Raw genomic sequence first — 17,400 nt, forward strand, 5'->3', positions numbered from 1 at the left:
CATCTCTGTTCTTCATGCTTATTCCATAGTGTTTATGGTCCTTTGGCAGATTGTGAGCTTACCAGTGAGAGGAAAATAGAACATATGCTTGGCATATATTAAGATTCAGTAAATGCTTGTAGCCTGAATAATGTTTCATGTGGTATCTTTATTCATAAATTTTCACTAAAACTTAAAGTGTCACTGGGTGGCTCACGTTTTAGATAATACATTTCACATTTGGGTAAATGAAGTGCTAAGTCATTTTGACGCAAGTGAAAACAAGAAGATATTGGCAACAGAACTTACCCATTGTTTCCTTTGCTTTGGTGATTCTGTGAAACCTAACCTATAATACTCTGTCCAGAAAGAGTCTTGCTCAATTTTGATGATGTATAGTTCAAAGCTACTCATATAAGTAACTCAAAGTCACCCCTGATGCTAAGATGGGGAACTACTTCCTTTTTCAGGAATCAGTCATAACTTCAACAGCCGTAATCAACCAGCCCCATCCGCTGGTATATATTTTGGCATCTCCTCACTGTCTACAAGTTTTGGTGAGCAGCAAGATGGCAACACACAGCAACACGACGAAGAGCCTGGTGAATACAGTTGGAAGCACAGAGACTCCTCTTCGGGTAAGAAGTTTAGACCTATTATTGGGGTCTACATAGAGATACAATACAATACAAAACGCAACAGTGTTTTCCAAAGAACGCATGTAATTTACAATCTTATTTATCCATGCTCGATGAGGATTTCTAAATGTCTACTAAAAATGGTAGCTCACATTTCCTGAGTGCTTACTATGTGCTGCTCTTGTAAGCACTTTACAGGCATACTCTTATGGATGTAACAAATGCAATACGTATTTAATCAGTCATGAGCTGGATTCCTGGTCTTCTCTGGGAAATCTCAGAATATTGAGGAGTCTTGGCTGGCTGTGCTCTCCTTTTGAAACAAATAAAACAAAAAAATCTCCAACCAGATCTACTCAGAATAGAGTGAGTTTTTTTTTTTTTTTTTTTTTTTTTTAATGAGAAAGAAGGTATATAAATTAAGGGTATATTTTCGCTGTTATTTAAATCATGATGTTGCTTGTCCTTGAGGAAACAGAGTGTTACTTTAGATACTTCAAGTATTTGGGATTCCTTTGTCTTTCTGCGTTTGGCTGGAAGGTATGGGCACCATTCGACTTCTTCCTTTTCTTATCAGTAGGAAAGAAACAAATCTATATCCATTTGATGGGGGTATCTGTCCACAGAACAAATGGATCTAATCTTGCTGGTAAGAGTGGAGTGAATTGCTTACCTACTTCCTAGAGATGCATAAGCCTCACTTAGAAGAGCATTAATTAGAATCCTTGTATAAATAACTTGCTTAAAGGGATTTGGAAAAATAGAAACAATTCAAGTTCCAAAGGCACTCTTTTCTCATGTTAACGACTGAACCGAATGTGAAGGAGGAGCTAAGATTTACATGGCATCAAGGCAGCAGCGACAGGTATCAAAGAGCAAGATTCTGAGATGTTACCACAAGACGATGTAACCGCTCCAGAAACAATCCACGTCCAAGAAAAAAGGCACAAAACCCAGAAATCTTAACAACGTTTTAGGCATTCAATATTTCGCACTGCTGCCTCTATAAAATTTAAGATTTGGTTAAAGGAGGACTAGAACCAGCACACAATTGCGAGCGCTGTTCATTTAAACGGTTCCAAGCACGAACCTCTCTGTAGTCTTTTTTAGTTTGTAAACAGCAGAAAGAACTGAACATCTAATTTTTGAAATTCTTCTGGCTTTTCTTTTTGACCTTTGGTATTTGTATGTATTGACGATCTCTAAACCACTGTACAAAAACACCTTGAAGTGTCAAGCTTTAAAAATGAGTCTTCTTTTCTCTTTCTCCTGTGCAGCTTGGATTATCTTGGCCTTGTCAAAATACATTCTCTAGTTAGAGGCTGGAAATATTTCCCTCCTGGCTCCAGAGTATTGATTTTCTTCAACACTCAGCTCTGTCAGTCAGCCGAAGGGGGTGAAAGGTGAAAGTTCACCCAGCACTGCTTGGCTTTACCTTCCTATTAATGTCATGCCCTTTCCACATTTGATCAGTTTATGTGATCACCAATCATCAAGAACTGTTACTGCCCATGTTTTCCCTATAAGGATACATTCAAGACATCAGGAGATGTTAAAACACTTCCTGGGATGGACAGTGGGCCTTTGAATAGAGCCAGCGAGGTTGCAGCGAACTCCTTTAATGCTTGTCTATTTCTTAAAAGAAACTGTATTGTTACATGATGACTGACTCAGTTTAATTCTTATCTGAAAATTAAAGAAAACTACATTCACCACTTACATGACTAACCCTCTGTGAGTGATGATGACCTGTTTTGTTACTTTTGCTTTTTCTGAAAACCAGTTACACCCTTTTCCTCAGGGATTCAAATTCGACTCCAAACGGAGTATTAAATGACATGAATTTAATGATCTCAGCCCAGCCCCCGACCCCAGGGCAGCCTCGCTGTGTCATCAAATCTGACAAGATAAAATTTGGTACGATTAACAGTCTATTGCGGAGCAATTTAAGGTGGAGATAAAGCAACAGGCATACAATTCCCTCGCCCAAACCACAGAGGGTGCTGTTGAGTCTCGGCAGGAGTGTGGTTCCCACTTACACAGCAGGGAGAGAGATTCCTTGACTGCGCTGCCCTCCTTTGTGGACAAGTTTGCCTTCCCTGAAGCTAGCTCTCCAGGGAAATGAATGATCAGACAGAAACAGAAGGCTTAATTTGGTACCGAAATTGGGAGAAAGCACATGGATCTCAACTGAGAACGTTTAAGAGTGAACAATGTTTTTAATGAGAAAAACAATCTTCGGTACAATTCAGTTTTATTTAACACACGTAAGTACACAGGGACATTCAGCACATACAGAATCTGTTAAGTGGAGTCATCAAGAAATGCCTCGAGAGGCACACATCTCAGGTCACGTGCTGTACACAGTGAGTTCAATCATTACATTTCCATACAGGTATCACATCACCTTTCACTTGTAAGTTACCCACGAAGCCACATATGTCTCTACATTTACAAGGACAGGTCCAAATACAGTGCTAACAAGATCGATAAGACACCAAAAGCGTACACTGGGATGACAAGGTAAAGTTTACCTCAGTGCCGAGAAAATCTGAGCTGTGATGAAGTTTGCAACTGTGGTTGTCGAAACAGCCAAGAAGAGATTGGTGTGAACAAGAATGCAGATGTTGGTTTAGCAGTTAGAGGTGTCTGTCTCACCATCAGATACCATCCACCCCAGAGTTTTACAACGGTAGTGTTCTAGGGGCCAACAGTTTTGGCTGTCTGTGCAGCCAGGCTGTGCGGCCAGCTGGCCGAGGCCCACTGCCCAGGTATTTGGCTCCTAGGGCCCTCACAGCTTTGTTCTCACCCTCCATGGGGTGTGCCGTCCATGCTTTGGGGTGGTCTGCCCACAGTCTCACACCTTCCTCGTGATGCCCTGCACATTCTGTTTTGAAAAGAAATCTCTAAGGTATACTTCCACACTTCATCATTCCAAAGCAGCTTCGTAGTCTAGAATAAATTAATCCCCATTTCAGTTCATAAAGTGAACATGTGCTAGGTACTCGCACGGAAGACTCGGGAAACCACTGGAAAAGCCGAGAGCACCTCTTGTTCTCCTCAGGTTTCTCTGTCTATATCGGGTACGACAGCATGTTCACCAAACAAAGCAAGTCTACGCTGTACGGTTCTGAGTTTCTTCCTGGGAAGCTACATACATAATCTTTATAAATACAATGTACATGCATATGGCATAAATTCACTTTTTAAGAATACCTAAAGTCTAAAACCAAGGTATAGGATGGGTTTGCCATCACTAGAAATGACAAACTTCACTTCGATATGAAAGAGATGTTCTAGTGGTCTTAATTTCCTAACATTTTCTTTCGAAATCTGTTTCAATAAGATAACAGATGTATTTGTTCCTGGACTGTGATCCTACTTTTTTTGTATATTATATAAACTCTGACAATCTATGCTTTTTAAGCTAGACACTCCCGTTATCATTTTGGTTGCTTTGTAAACTTCACGTATTTTTTCTGAATTTAATAAATCATTTTCTATTTTTGTATTTCATAAACCATTTTGCCCAATTAACCAACCAATCAACAACCAACCAACCAACCAACCAAATCCCCAACTATATACAGAGCAAGGTTTATTAGAAGCAAGTCATCCAAAATATTATTTTACAGATTTTTAATTTTTTCCATTACTATGAGCAAGAACCAGCATAATCTGACATAAGGAGAAGAAAATGACCTAGTTACAGCTTACTTGGAAGCGTCATGAACACCCCCACTGCAATGTTCGGATAGATTCGGCAAGATTGGGAGCCTCCACACTTGTACACACAGTCAGCCCTCCATGTACTCTGCCGTTTTATATCAGGGACTTGAGTATATGTGAATTTTGGTACCCCCGGGGGTCCCGGAACCAATCTTCCGCGGACACTGAGGATGACTGTATGATCCTGAACGCTTGTGCCACAGTTAATAATTTTCTAGGATACTTGTTTAAAAGAAATGCTGTCTTAGCTTTCCTTTAACTGATCAGTAGTAGTTTGAAGGTTGAATTCTAACTATTACATGATAGCTGACTTATGGGAACTGCAGGTCTGTGAAGTTTCTGGAAGGAAGGGGTAAGCTCTTTCTTAAAAGGATCTGTAGCCAAAGAATCTTCTTTTCAGGTATACGCTATACTTTCAAACTCGGTTCTTTATTACAAAAGTCCATTTAAGAGATTATAGTGACTGGATAATTATATTAACTAGATCATAAGTAGTGATCATTTGTATTTTGAGCTCCTAAATACTGTATCACGTGGCGGGATATGAGCATCTTAGAAGGCTAGGTGTCTGGGAAACTGTAGTCTCCGCAAGGGAAACTTGTGTGTGTGTGTATTTTCTCATTAATCTCCAATCGGTTAGGTGTTAATAAAGAAGGTAGTGGCTAAACCCTAGGAAACTGGATTGAGTAATTGCCTAGCAATCTCCCGGAGAAAAAAACCCCACGTAAACACAGAATCTTTCTGGTAAACAATAGCACGTTTTAGGAAATCCAAAGGAAAATAGTATCAATAACTAGGACTGCCACATGACCTCAAAACCCAATGTCAGAACAACCAGCTTCCAACAGCATTCAGAGGTGGGGTTTGGCGTGAGGAAACTGCTGATCTGGGCTGGCAGTGCAATCACAGTGGTTATTGATTTCCGGGCTTCTGGCTGCCCCTCCCTCTGCGGCGGGGACGGGACGGCCACTTCCTGCGGAGCGAGGTGTGCATGCCTCAGTCAGTAGGTGGCACGAGCAGGAGTCTGCCCCCGGGGACCATGCGGAGGGACACAGACCCGGCTGCGGCCCCCATGACCCCGGCGGGGGCGGGCACTGAGGAAGGACGGGACTCTGGGCTTGGAGACCTGGGAGGACGGAGACGCAGACACGAGCCCTAGACCATGAAGCGGTGCTCCTTGCCGTCGTGGGCCATGAGGATGACGTTGCGGTTGGAGGTCCAGATGAGCCGGGCCAGCCTGAGGGCATTGTGGGAGCCGGGGGACGCCGGCTGCACGGGGGGCACCTGGTAGGTCTTAATACAGCGCAGCTGGGGTGCCGAGTTCAGCATGCCGATGCTTCCCAACAGGGAGGTGTTCATCTGGAGGGACACGGGGACAGGAGAGCACACGTGTCACTGCAGGAACCGCTCCCCCTTCCCTGCTACAGAGAGGGGCTCGAGGGACACACGCTTGCGGCCACTTGCTCCTCCATCATGAGGCTTCACGGTCATCTAAGAGTCTATTGTTAACGTCTAAAGGGCTCCTTTCAGTGTATTTGAAATTGTTCTGATGCTGTTACAGCAAATGCGTAAACCCAGAGAAATTTTACCTGGTGGGTAGAACTAGACAGCAGGAAAGCCCGTCCCTCTTTAAGAAGGCAGCTAAATGAGACATTTTAATAAAACGGTTCAATCAGACAATATTTGTAAACCGTGGGTACTTCACATGGCAGACTTTTCTGTTCTTTACTAATAGTGCTCACTGCCTCCCCTGAAGAATGAGCCCCCAAAGACAAGTTTGGGGACTGAGAATTAGTTTGAGAAAATGAAGCAAAGTTAAGCAATAGACAGAGTAACAGGTGACCAGATCAAAGCTCAAAACTTACCCCCCTTCTCATGTCCACCTACCACACCTTCCCTCCTCACCTGCTTTCTAAAAAATCCAATCTCTGGAAAGCTCTAGTTTATTTTGAAGGAAGAAAACAAGAATCAACCACCTCTCAACGCTGCATGTGCGGCCCACCGTTTTGCCGCCACGCTGAAGAGAGCACACGCTAACACTTTATTGGCAGGATGTTTTAATCAGTTGGTGATTTCTGCTTTTTGGGCAGCCTTTCCGGCTTTGACTTGAGTTTTAAGTTCTCTTAATTCGTTCACGTAAATGGAAATTAACATGGAAACTATGGCTCATGAACAACTATGCATTCATGTCAAAGTGCTAAATGCTGAATGGCCGTTATCTGAGTGAACTGTCATCTGAGCGACTGAGTCTGAAGAATACTTTAGATTCTAAATATTACTTAACAGTTTTTCAACATTCAGCTTTTGTGCTATTACAAATCACGTGGCAAGCACACTGACCATCAGGAAAGAGGGCTTGGAAATAATATTTTTCTTTGCACGAATTTTCATGTCCAATTCTTCTCTCCAGCAGTACCTCCACCTGAATGTACATGATTCTAGGGACTTGGCGTGAAGCATGCAGTTTATGCTCCAGTGTGTACACACGGTTGACACAGGAAACCTTGGCACGTCCTAGGACATTTAAGGTGTGTTACTGCTGATATCATGCTCTGCATTTGGATCAGTGCAAAATATGAGCCATTCCTTTCCTGGCTCTTCTCAGAAGCAGGATGGTGTCAGGGGGTGTAAATCATGGCATCTCTGGCAGGACGCGTGCAGGCTCCACTGACATTTTCACAATTTAAATCATCTTGAGTAATAACCCTTTTAAGATGACTAATGTTACTGATTTTCCTGCATTAATAATAGTGCCGAACACAACACAGAGGTGAAAAAAAATCACTAGTGTACGAGGTCACATTTTAAAACCAAATGTACGATTATCATTAACTCTTTCTGTTAAAGTGCAGTTAACATTTAAAGCCAGGCTGTACCTTACCGTCATCCTCTAAGAACCTCTTTCCTTGCGTCCTTCCCTCCTTTTTCTAAAAACTCCATAAAAGATAAAAATCAGGGCTTCATTGCTTTCTGGAGGTTCCCAAATAGCTTCAATATAAATAATGATGGTGAGCTTGATTTGCTAGTTCGCACTTGTACGAAGAGTAACAGTACATCATTATTTAGTCCTCTTACAGAGCGGATCCAAATGATCCAGAAAATTGCTGGTTAAAATTAACTGGCATCAACAGGCATACTGTGCTTTTTTAAAAAAAATCTAATTTCTCAGTTGATAAATAACTACAAAGTATTTTTCCTTCTTTATGGATTTTCTATGAAAATGTGTATGAAGCTTGATTTCTGCCGGTGGCTCGGAAAGCTAGGGGCGGGCTTCCCTGGTGGCGCAGTGGTTGAGAGTCCACCTGCCGATGCAGGGGACGCGGGTTCGTGCCCCGGTCCGGGAAGATCCCACGTGCCGCGGAGCGGCTGGGCCCGTGAGCCGTGGCCGCTGAGCCTGCGCGTCCGGAGCCTGTGCTCCGCAACGGGAGAGGCCACAACAGTGAGAGGCGCAGGTACCACACACACACACACACACACACACAAAGCTAGAGGCAACCGATAGGCTCCAACACATCCTTATTTTTAATTCCTTCCTTCAAATTTAGCCACGTACAAGAAGTGGGTTGAAGGCTAAAGTGGGCAGGGAGAGAACATCTTATTGGAATGTGACAGGTGGAAAGATTTCCCCAAAATGTCCATTATTATATCTGGGTTCTCCTTATAAGTTGAATCATCCTTCAAATGATTGATACATGCTTTGTTAGGGTCAAACAGACTTCCTGCCTCAGAACAGGGCTATGTGAAATTCTACACAGTACGTAACGATTATGGTAGAAAACAGATGGAAAGACAAAGACTCTTATGTTAACTATAATTTGTTGTTCCTCAGACCATCCTTTTCCTATGATCTCTTCAAATAAGAGATGAATCTGAAGTTGTAAGGGTGGGTATTGATTTTTCCAGTAAGCTCCATCGAAGGACTCTCACCAAAACAACTAGCCATTTTGTTATTCAATATTAATATTTGATCAGAGACTGGCTACAAATTATGCTAAAGTAAAGGCAATCTGAGTCCTGCATGAATGAAAACTACATGGAATTATAATATTTGGTCACATTAGCTTTTTTCTTCACTACCAAGATAATAAATACTCATCGTGGAAAATTCAAATAATAAAGAGAAGTATAAAAAAGAAAGCAAAAATCCCCTGAAATATCATTTCCCAGAGACAATCACTAACCTTTTGGTAAACCTCTTTCCAGATCTCCAAGCCTATATCCACATAAGGAGAAGCAGGTTTAAGGAGTTTTACATAAACAGGCTCACGTTAAAAGGCAGTTGCACAATCTGCTTTTTTCATTCAACAAAATGTTGAGGGCAATCTTTTTATGTTAATGACTATAGATTTACATCATCCTTTAAAAATGGCTGAATGGTATTCTATTGTATGATGGAATAAAGAAAACTAAATGAAGCCAATATCCATCTAATTTATTATTAGCATTCCTGGAAGAGGATACTTAATTGTTGGAGGGTGGTGGTAAAATTCAGGTGAGAGAATGATGGTTGTATTTCATTACTAAACTCTCCTGGCTCAAATACCAATGGATACACTGAAGTGAAATATTCAGATAGTAGGAATATGTTGTTGGAGAATGAAAGGGCTTGAAAGATTGCCAAATTACATCATTTAGCGGCTGAGTATGTAAACGAACTAACGGCAACCATGGCTTTTTCCTTCCCTTTAAAAATAATGCTTCACAAGACCAGTTCTGAGAAGATTATTTTCTGAACACACAGACATACATACAGATGTAATTCATCAAAACAGTAAGTGTTTTACTGCTATTCTCAGTGTAAGTAATGTTGCACCCAAACCTTTTACTAAGTCTCACTTGAGTAATTATCCAACCAGTAATTCTCATTAACACTCATTTCTCAGCAAAGATTTTAATAGCTGATGGCTTTTGTAAGGCTCTATATTAATAAGGCTTCATTAAGTTTTCAAAATATATTGCCATACATTTACTGGAATCATATAAAAGTATTATCATACATCATTAGACCTAAACAATATGTATATAAATAAATCAGCCAAGCCCATTTGGGGAGAGCCATGGTAGAACTAACACTGCTTTTTGGACTCTCTTTAATTCAAATAAAATCCCACTATATTTCTGGAAGAGGTTTGATTGTATTTTCTTGAGAAAGTTGAAATGATATTTCTGTGTCTTTCACTTAAATTTTAAGACCAAGCTGGGTATAATTTAAGCAGGGAAGGAATGGGCCACATTTTAAATTCTGACATTGGGTTTAGAGGCAAGAAAGACCTGGATGTTGCCTGAGTTGCTTGGGTGCTCTGTCTGCTGAACACCCACCCCTGCAAGTAACACAAGGTGCCCCTGGAGAAGAGAGTGCAGACGAAGGACGGGAGCTGGGCAGAGCCGTGGGGACAGACGCGCAGGGTTAAGTGCACTTGGTGAAGCCCAGAGGCAACAGCAGAGCCTGAACTGGAGGACAGAAAGAGGTGTCTCAAAAAGACAGCACCTAAGGAACGATCTTCATCTCCCGGGTGAGGAAGATGCCATCAATGGGCCAGGCACCAACTCTGATAAACAGAAAAAGATTCAAAGAAGGGATGAACATATCCAAATAGGACTCTGAAGACCTAGATAAGGGGGAAAAGGTTTACCACTTAGACATTCAGGAGAATACTGGGGAAAGTTTCACATCTGGCCAATTTAGGAGGTATCCCTTTATTTAAGAAAGTATATTTTCTTAGCAGGAAGAAAAATTGAACAACAAAAAAGAAGAGATCTGGTTTTGTTTATTCCCAAGAATAAAGCATGGGGCGAACACAAGCTCCTGGAAAGCAGGGACCCGAGACTGCTTGGTCACATGTCCCTAAAGCTAGGCTGGCACCCAGCGCTTCCACACCGGATACATGCCAAATGAAGGGAGTTTCACATGGACACTCCTCTGGGATTTCAAGAGAACAGGAAATTCAGGAAAATGTGTATCAAAGTACAGTTGGTGTCACAGACACCACTGCGTTGGCAGAAAAGAACGGTTGGTAGACACTGTCTACAGGACCAATGTTGCAAGAGTTGTTTATGGACTTGCTGTGGGATTTCAGCAGAATAAAATACGAGTCCTGGGGTTACCCACTAGGAAAAATGAAGACGCGGTGACATCTCTAAGGAAAAGTTTAATATGAGCCAACTAAGATGCTGGAGATATACCCTGGAAGAAAGGATAATAAGAAAACACTGGAAAACGAAATTAGATGAAAAGTAGAAAAAGCTAGGACAGATCTGGAAGTTGTCACGCTTCAATAGCATGTGGTTAATTAAGCAATTTATTGTATCTGTTTTACATTCCATTAGCTATTGAGTTTTTAAAAATCATTGTCACGTTGTGTGAAGTCTTGTTTAAACTTTTAATTGCTTTTTTAGCTTTCAAAGCAATAAACGGAATCTCATAAAACATAGTTGCATCCTAGGATAGGTAACAGAATTTTATATTAACTTGCGGGGGGAGGGGTTGGTAATGTTGAACTTTTTTGTAATTATCAGGAGGAAGGTAATTAAAAAGAAGATGGGACGGAGATTAATCACTGAGGATGAAACAAGTTCTATTATAAAACTCAGTTGCTCAAATTGATATTCACTGTAATCATAATCGAACAGAGCTGTTCTCACGTGCTGCCAGTCAGTGATCCTCAGAGTTTTGAAAATGTTTTAATAGCTTGGAAATGAAGAGCATTATGTGGAAATTCAGAAAGCAAACGAAGATGAGATAATACAAATGGGGCATGAAGTTAATACGAGGCTGCCCTCTCCCCTATGTCCTGTTGGCATTGTCTGGATGCCTCGTGTAAATTAACAGCCTGAGCAGTGCTCCTTGCCCCAATTCCTTTCAGGCCGGGCCCTCACTTACATCTGAATGATGCCTACCTCTCTCCAAACACCCAGCCCTCCCTACCCTGAACGCCTGGCCCCTTCCTTGACGTCACCATGTCTCAGCTCAGGTGTTGCTGCCTCTGTGAAGCCGGCCCACAACCTTACTCCCAGGTTCCCCCTGTATTGTAATTACTTGTTGATTTACTTGTGTCTCCCTCAGACTGAAGGCTTGGTGAGAGCAGACCCCCTCCTCCTAGGTTGCTAATTGTGTTCTCAGTCGCCCCTGCATGCTGGCAGCTGGCACATAATCAGCAAACAATAAGTACTTGATATCTGTTGAAAGAAGGGAGGGAGGGCACAAGGGAGCCTTTCCCAGAAAAAGCGGATCACGCACCACACATCAAGACCCTGCAGCATGTACACTTACCTGCCAGAAAGAAATGTGGCTGTCTGTGTTTGAGTAGGTGGCAAGATATCGTCCATCAGGGGCAAAGGCCACGGCAGTGATTGGTCCCTTGTGACCATGGATTGTCTGAAATAAAATTCAGAGTCATTCATCGTATGCATTGCACAGAACTGCTACGCATACGGATGCAAATACATTCAATGCTGAAAAAGTTATGTCATGGCTATTGGAAACCATTATGTTCTTTACTTAAAAATTTAGGTTAGAAAAAGAGGAAAAGCAACCAAAGTTCTCTCACTGATACATGCAGGGGCTTTGATCTTGTTCTGAGGAGTCCACCTGTCTCCTACTTGGGAGGACAGCACGAGTCCGAAGGAAAAGCATATATTAATGGGCAAACCAATGTGTTAATTCATTTATGTCCATGAGAGGGAAGAATTTTACAATTAATTAGGAAGGTGAAAAACTGATCACCAGATCTATCCAGGAACTTCATCTGAAATGAAAAACAATCAAAGCTGTATCATAACATCCCCGTTCTGGGAGGAGTCAAAAACTATAATTTCAACCCCTTAATAATTATACGTCTTTCACATTTTATGCTTCATTTCCCACCAATAACACTGTGTTTAAATGCACGTGGCCACAATCAGTACACATACATACACACATGAATTGGAGGTTTGAGCACACATATAAATCAAATGCTATTAAAAACAAGTTAACAGGGATAATTCTGAGCCTTTGCCAAATAGCTATCATTGATTTAACCATGAATTTAAAAAAAAAGGATGTTGTATTTTAGACGCAGTCTTTGATTAAAGGTCTTTACTAAGAAAAAATTACACTCACGTTTAATGGTATTAAGTTACCGAAAAGACTGGGATACTTAGCAAATTAGCATAATACTGTATTGCTTCTACACAAACTATTAAAGACCGTATCTCTACCACACGAAGCAATGTTCAGTCTGCTTACAAGGGGAGGATGGTCTCCCCTCTTGGTTTAGGAAGGAATGGGGAAATGTGTTCCCTTAAACTAAGGCAATGCTATAGGAAGGGTGGTTGCCATCTGCTGTTTTTTGGTGACGAACTGCAAGCCTTGAGTCTCGGTGGCAGCATCAAGCTCACTGCGTGACTCAGGGCTCCTCCACCTCTGCCCTGCCACACCCATACTGCAAATTTCAGGACGACACTTCTCACAATTCATATCTGAGTGATTACAATGAGGGAGGGAGACAGGGATGGGGGTGTGGGAACGTTCCTCAGTGCTTTCTGGGTTTTGTTCTTTCCTATCATTAAACAAGGTGCTGTGGGATCCAAAATAATGCCTCTTTTTCAACACGCAGAGAAAAAACTGTTATACCAGTAGCACGGGGCTTTGGGCTGGTAGAGGACACTGCTCTGAGTCAGACTGCTTGCCTCACTTTTGGGCTCCACTGCTTACTGTGGAAGCTGGGGCAAGATATTTACATTCCTTCGGGCTTCCCTGGTGGCGCAGTGGTTAAGAATCCGCCTGCCGATGCAGGGGACACGGGTTCGTGCCCCGGTCCGGGAAGATCCCACATGCCGTGGAGCGGCTGGGCCCGTGAGCCATGGCCGCTGAGCCTGCGCGTCCGGAGCCTGTGCTCCGCAATGGGAGAGGCCACAACAGTGAGAGGCCCGCGTACTGCAAAAATAAAAAATTAAAAAAAAAAAAAATATATACATTCCTTCACCTCGAGACTGCCCAGGTCTATGAGGCAGAGGTGATGACGGTGATGTTGATAACGATATTGGGAACGATGCTGGTAATTCCTGCCTCAAAGAACTCTGTGAAGGTTAAATGAGTTAGTACATATATAGCCCTCTGCACAATGCATGGCACATAATACGAATTCAATGAATATTGCTATATTTGTGTTACTCCTCCTTAGTTTTAAAGATGATCAGATGAATATACCTGAAAGTTGCTAAGAGAGTAGATCTTAGGTGTTCTTACCACAAAAAAGAAATGGTAGTCACATGATGGTATGGAGGTGTTAGATAACGCCAGGGTGGGTGATCATTTTGCAATATATAAGTGTATCAAATCATCACGTTGTACACCTTAAACTTACACATGTTATATGTCAATTATATCTCAATAAAGCTGAAAAACAACATGACCAGACAAATGTAAACAGTCACATAAATCAACTACTTGAGTATGCCATTTAATGAACCCCCCCCCAATCATATACAAAACCAGATTATACATATATTGGGTTTGACCTGCAAAATGATTTTTAAAAACAGTTTCTGAGCCTATATTCTAATTCATTAAACATCATTTAAAATCAAGATTTCTAGCCTCTCCTGGAAAAGCCCAGGATTCCTTCCACTCTGGCAATCCTGGGCCTTTGCACGTGGCAACGTGGGGCCAGGCTGAGTGGAGGTGCCCTGTGGGCCTGGGTGTTTGCTCTCACGTCCCAGCCCTGACTCAAGCAGGTCTGTGTACCTAACACCCACTGCCTGACTCCCTTATTTCCTGTCTGGTCCCTCATGGCATTTAATGCAACCTTTCCATTAAAAGTATTTCATTCAAAATAGTTACTTCCGTGCTCTGGGGTCCTGGTATGCATCAACAGTGTGAGCACACTAAAAGCTCCCCCTTCTTTTTTTTTTTTTTTTTTTGCGGTACGCGGGCCTCTCAATGTTGTGGCCTCTCCCGTCGCGGAGCACAGGCTCCGGACGCGCAGGCTCAGCGGCCACGGCTCACGGGCCCAGCCGCTCCGTGGCATGTGGGATCCTCTCGGACCGGGGCACGAACCCGCGTCCCCTGCATCGGCAGGCGGACTCTCAACCACTGCGCCACCAGGGAAGCCCTAAAGCTTGCCCTTCTTGCAAGCCCCTCTCTCCACCAAAGCCCAGCTCCATGTAGAGGTGGGTTCAACCCTCCTGCTGGAGTTAGGGCCCCTAAATCTCAAAGCAGATTGCTAAGCCTACCTCCTTCAGATTAGCATCCCTCCTTAATCAGCACCCAGAATGTGCTTCAGATAAGAAGAGAGTGCAACAGTGAACAAGCTGTAAACCAGAAGGTCCAAAAGGATGTACCAACCCAATGATCTCTTTAACATACCCCTCTGTGAGGTTGGCTAAGGTGGCCCTGTAGTAAAGGCAGAAAGCCAAGCACACAGGCTCCTAATATTTCATATTATATCTTCATCCTTTATAGTGTTTGAAATGTCCACTTGAATACTTCCATGTCAGCTGAAGACACTCTTCATTATGTTATCTAGTGTCTCTAATAGAAGATCCTGTGAATTAAGTTCATCTTGGAATTTTCTGGCAGGAATATGTTTATCTTTCCCGATAAATTTTGTTGGTTTCTTTTATTGTGAAAAGATAATGACACAATCTCACACGAGCTTGCTTTCCTGCGAGGAAACTCAGAACTATATTTATGCTCATTCTAGGTGTCTAGTAATAAATACTTCCTCCTCATTTCACTAATCACGGTCCTGTTTTCCTTCATTGTTTTTATTGTCAAGGTTAGATACTGAGTTTAATGTGTTAGTTTCTTTAAAGCCTGTTTTGAACAAAGGGGAACTATACTTTAGATCAGAACACATCAACACACACACACACACACACACACACACACACACACACACACACACACACACACACAGTGTGATACTGAGAGGTGCCCCACAGGCTGTCTTTCAAAGCAACATAGGGAAAAACCAGAGTACTGACTGCAGTGTCAGCTGATAGACCTGTTGTCTTATAAGAAAGCAAGTACCACTCATGGTAGCTCAGGGAAGCTCACTATTTTAAAAATGGTTTGGTACATCTGGTGAGTTCATTACAATCTCAGCCTGAGAGGTGCTTCAGTCCCCAGTGTAAAGGAAATGTTGCCATTGTCTTTTGTTCAGAATCTCTCAGATCTGCGCAGGCACCATCTGAACTGACTTTAACCCTCTATTCTGGCATTAGATGCAGTTGTGCGAGGATCACAGTGAACTTGTAAGTGCTTTGTGATGGGGCAAGCCCAATGGTTTGGGATCTTAAATGCTCAACCAGAAAGAACATTTTCCAAAACAACGGGTTTCAAAATAAAAGGAGGTCTGGTTTACTTTTTATACGTGGATGAGTATCATATGCCTTGTTATATTTTTAGTCAAAGAAATTGCTGTCTTGAAAAGACAGGAATGGAATATAAAGAAATGAATCTAATTCAAGAAGTGCTATGAACAATAAAAGAAATCAAGCAATTATCCCTAGCAGGAGACAGAGTGCTGAATTGTTAAACACGCTCTCCCCCTTTTTCTTACGAAAGAAAAGGAACTGAGAGGCCTCATTAATAAGGAGCAACGCTTGCACTTACCCAACAGTTTATAACAGGCACATTCAATGTGCTCGGCAAAGAAGTATAATTAACCCTGTTGTACAGAGGAGGAGAGACACGGATTTCCAAAATGATTTGGTCAGCATCAATACAAGTTATGACTGTCTAGAATATTCTCTACAACTGCTGTCTCTTCCTGGAGTTCTTGCTATTCAGCTTCCAAATGTCAAATTTGAGAATTGAAACCAAAATGTAGGACTCTACTGCACCCACTCTACAGACTGAACGAGATCAAAGAGAACATCTATTAATTTCCATGCCTCATCAATTTTTTAAAGGGGAGGAAAAACAACCCAGCCAAACAAAATTTCCTACTTTTAACACAAATTCTGAAGAAAAGATTTCCAAATGCAGGTACAATTTTGCTATCATAAACACCATCACAAGGGATAGACTTATAAAGACTGACCCATGTATTTTGTATAACAGTTATTAAACTAAAAAAAAAACTTAAAAAAAAAAAAAAAAAAGGACTTTGACTGAACTTTCACAGCCCCAGGGTCTGTAGGGCCTGAGAGGGAAGGGGGCCACCCTGGTCGCAGGCCTTCTCGGGAGCAGCACGGCTGGCTCAGGAGTGAAACAGGCAGTGACAATCGGAGGGGTGATTGAAAGGTCTGCTGAGCTGCAGGTGTGTCCCCAGTTGGCTGCGCATGGTCTCTGAAATTTCTACAAATACAATTAAGCTTTCAGTTGAGGCATTTTCCCTAGCACGTGCTCTGGCAGACAGCAAACAGGACAGACCTGCTTTCATGAGATACAAGCATGGCAGATGCCTTGAGTTTAGGGTGAGCCTGAATGAAGTGTCCATCTGTGTACAAAGGCAGGAAATAGCTGGAGACAGGCCAGATATACAGGGAAGTGAGTGCTTAGGAAGTGAGGATGAGCCCTGAAAAGAAAAGGAGAGGTTAACAGCAAAGACCTACAAATACCTACATTTTCCTAGGGCTGGTCCCTTACTGATAACAAACAACGCTAAGTGAGGTTCAGGACACGCTCTCCTCTGTACCTGAAGCACCAACCAAACATTTGGCATCTCTTCCCAACGGCAGCCAAAGTCAGGAAAAGGCGGATGAGGAAGGTGGACCAGGGTGTGATTTGCGTGCGTTTCTGACATCCCAGTACAGGCTGCTGATTTCCCGGCTGACTGGTAGGGAGGTAACGGCTCAAGGCGGAGGGGAGACAAAGACATTGTTCTGACAGCTTTGTTTGTTAGGCAAGGGGAAGACTCATCAAAAAAGAGCCATTTCAAAAGAGCTGAAAAGTTAAGCATTAATTATGTTCAAGAAAAAACGACCCCTTTCCTTTCTCCGAAGCAAGCAATTTGTGAAAATTGTTATATGTTTAAGGTTCACCTGCTCAAGGAAACAAATGATTTAGGCAGATGATAACACATTAAAAACAAAAGTCTCATCTATGGCCAATTGGAAGGCCTGA

General features: G+C 42.3%; 1 protein-coding gene across 8 annotated transcripts in view; it reads right to left on the reverse strand.

The window, feature by feature from the left end:
• Positions 1-2,854: 2,854 nt before the first annotated feature.
• WDR7 (WD repeat domain 7) overlaps positions 2,855-17,400 on the reverse strand; it is a 363,333-nt gene continuing 348,787 nt past the window's right edge. For all 8 annotated transcript variants that reach the window (XM_059039434.2, XM_059039436.2, XM_059039435.2 and 5 more), the window contains 2 exons: positions 11,617-11,721; positions 2,855-5,705 (listed from right to left, as the gene is read on the reverse strand). In XM_059039434.2, coding sequence (XP_058895417.1) covers positions 5,502-5,705; positions 11,617-11,721 — 309 coding nt within the window. In that variant the 3' untranslated portion in view covers positions 2,855-5,501. The remainder of the gene's footprint in view (positions 5,706-11,616; positions 11,722-17,400) is intronic.

This window comes from Kogia breviceps, chromosome 15, assembly GCF_026419965.1.
Source record: "Kogia breviceps isolate mKogBre1 chromosome 15, mKogBre1 haplotype 1, whole genome shotgun sequence".
Taxonomy (NCBI): domain Eukaryota; kingdom Metazoa; phylum Chordata; class Mammalia; order Artiodactyla; family Physeteridae; genus Kogia; species Kogia breviceps.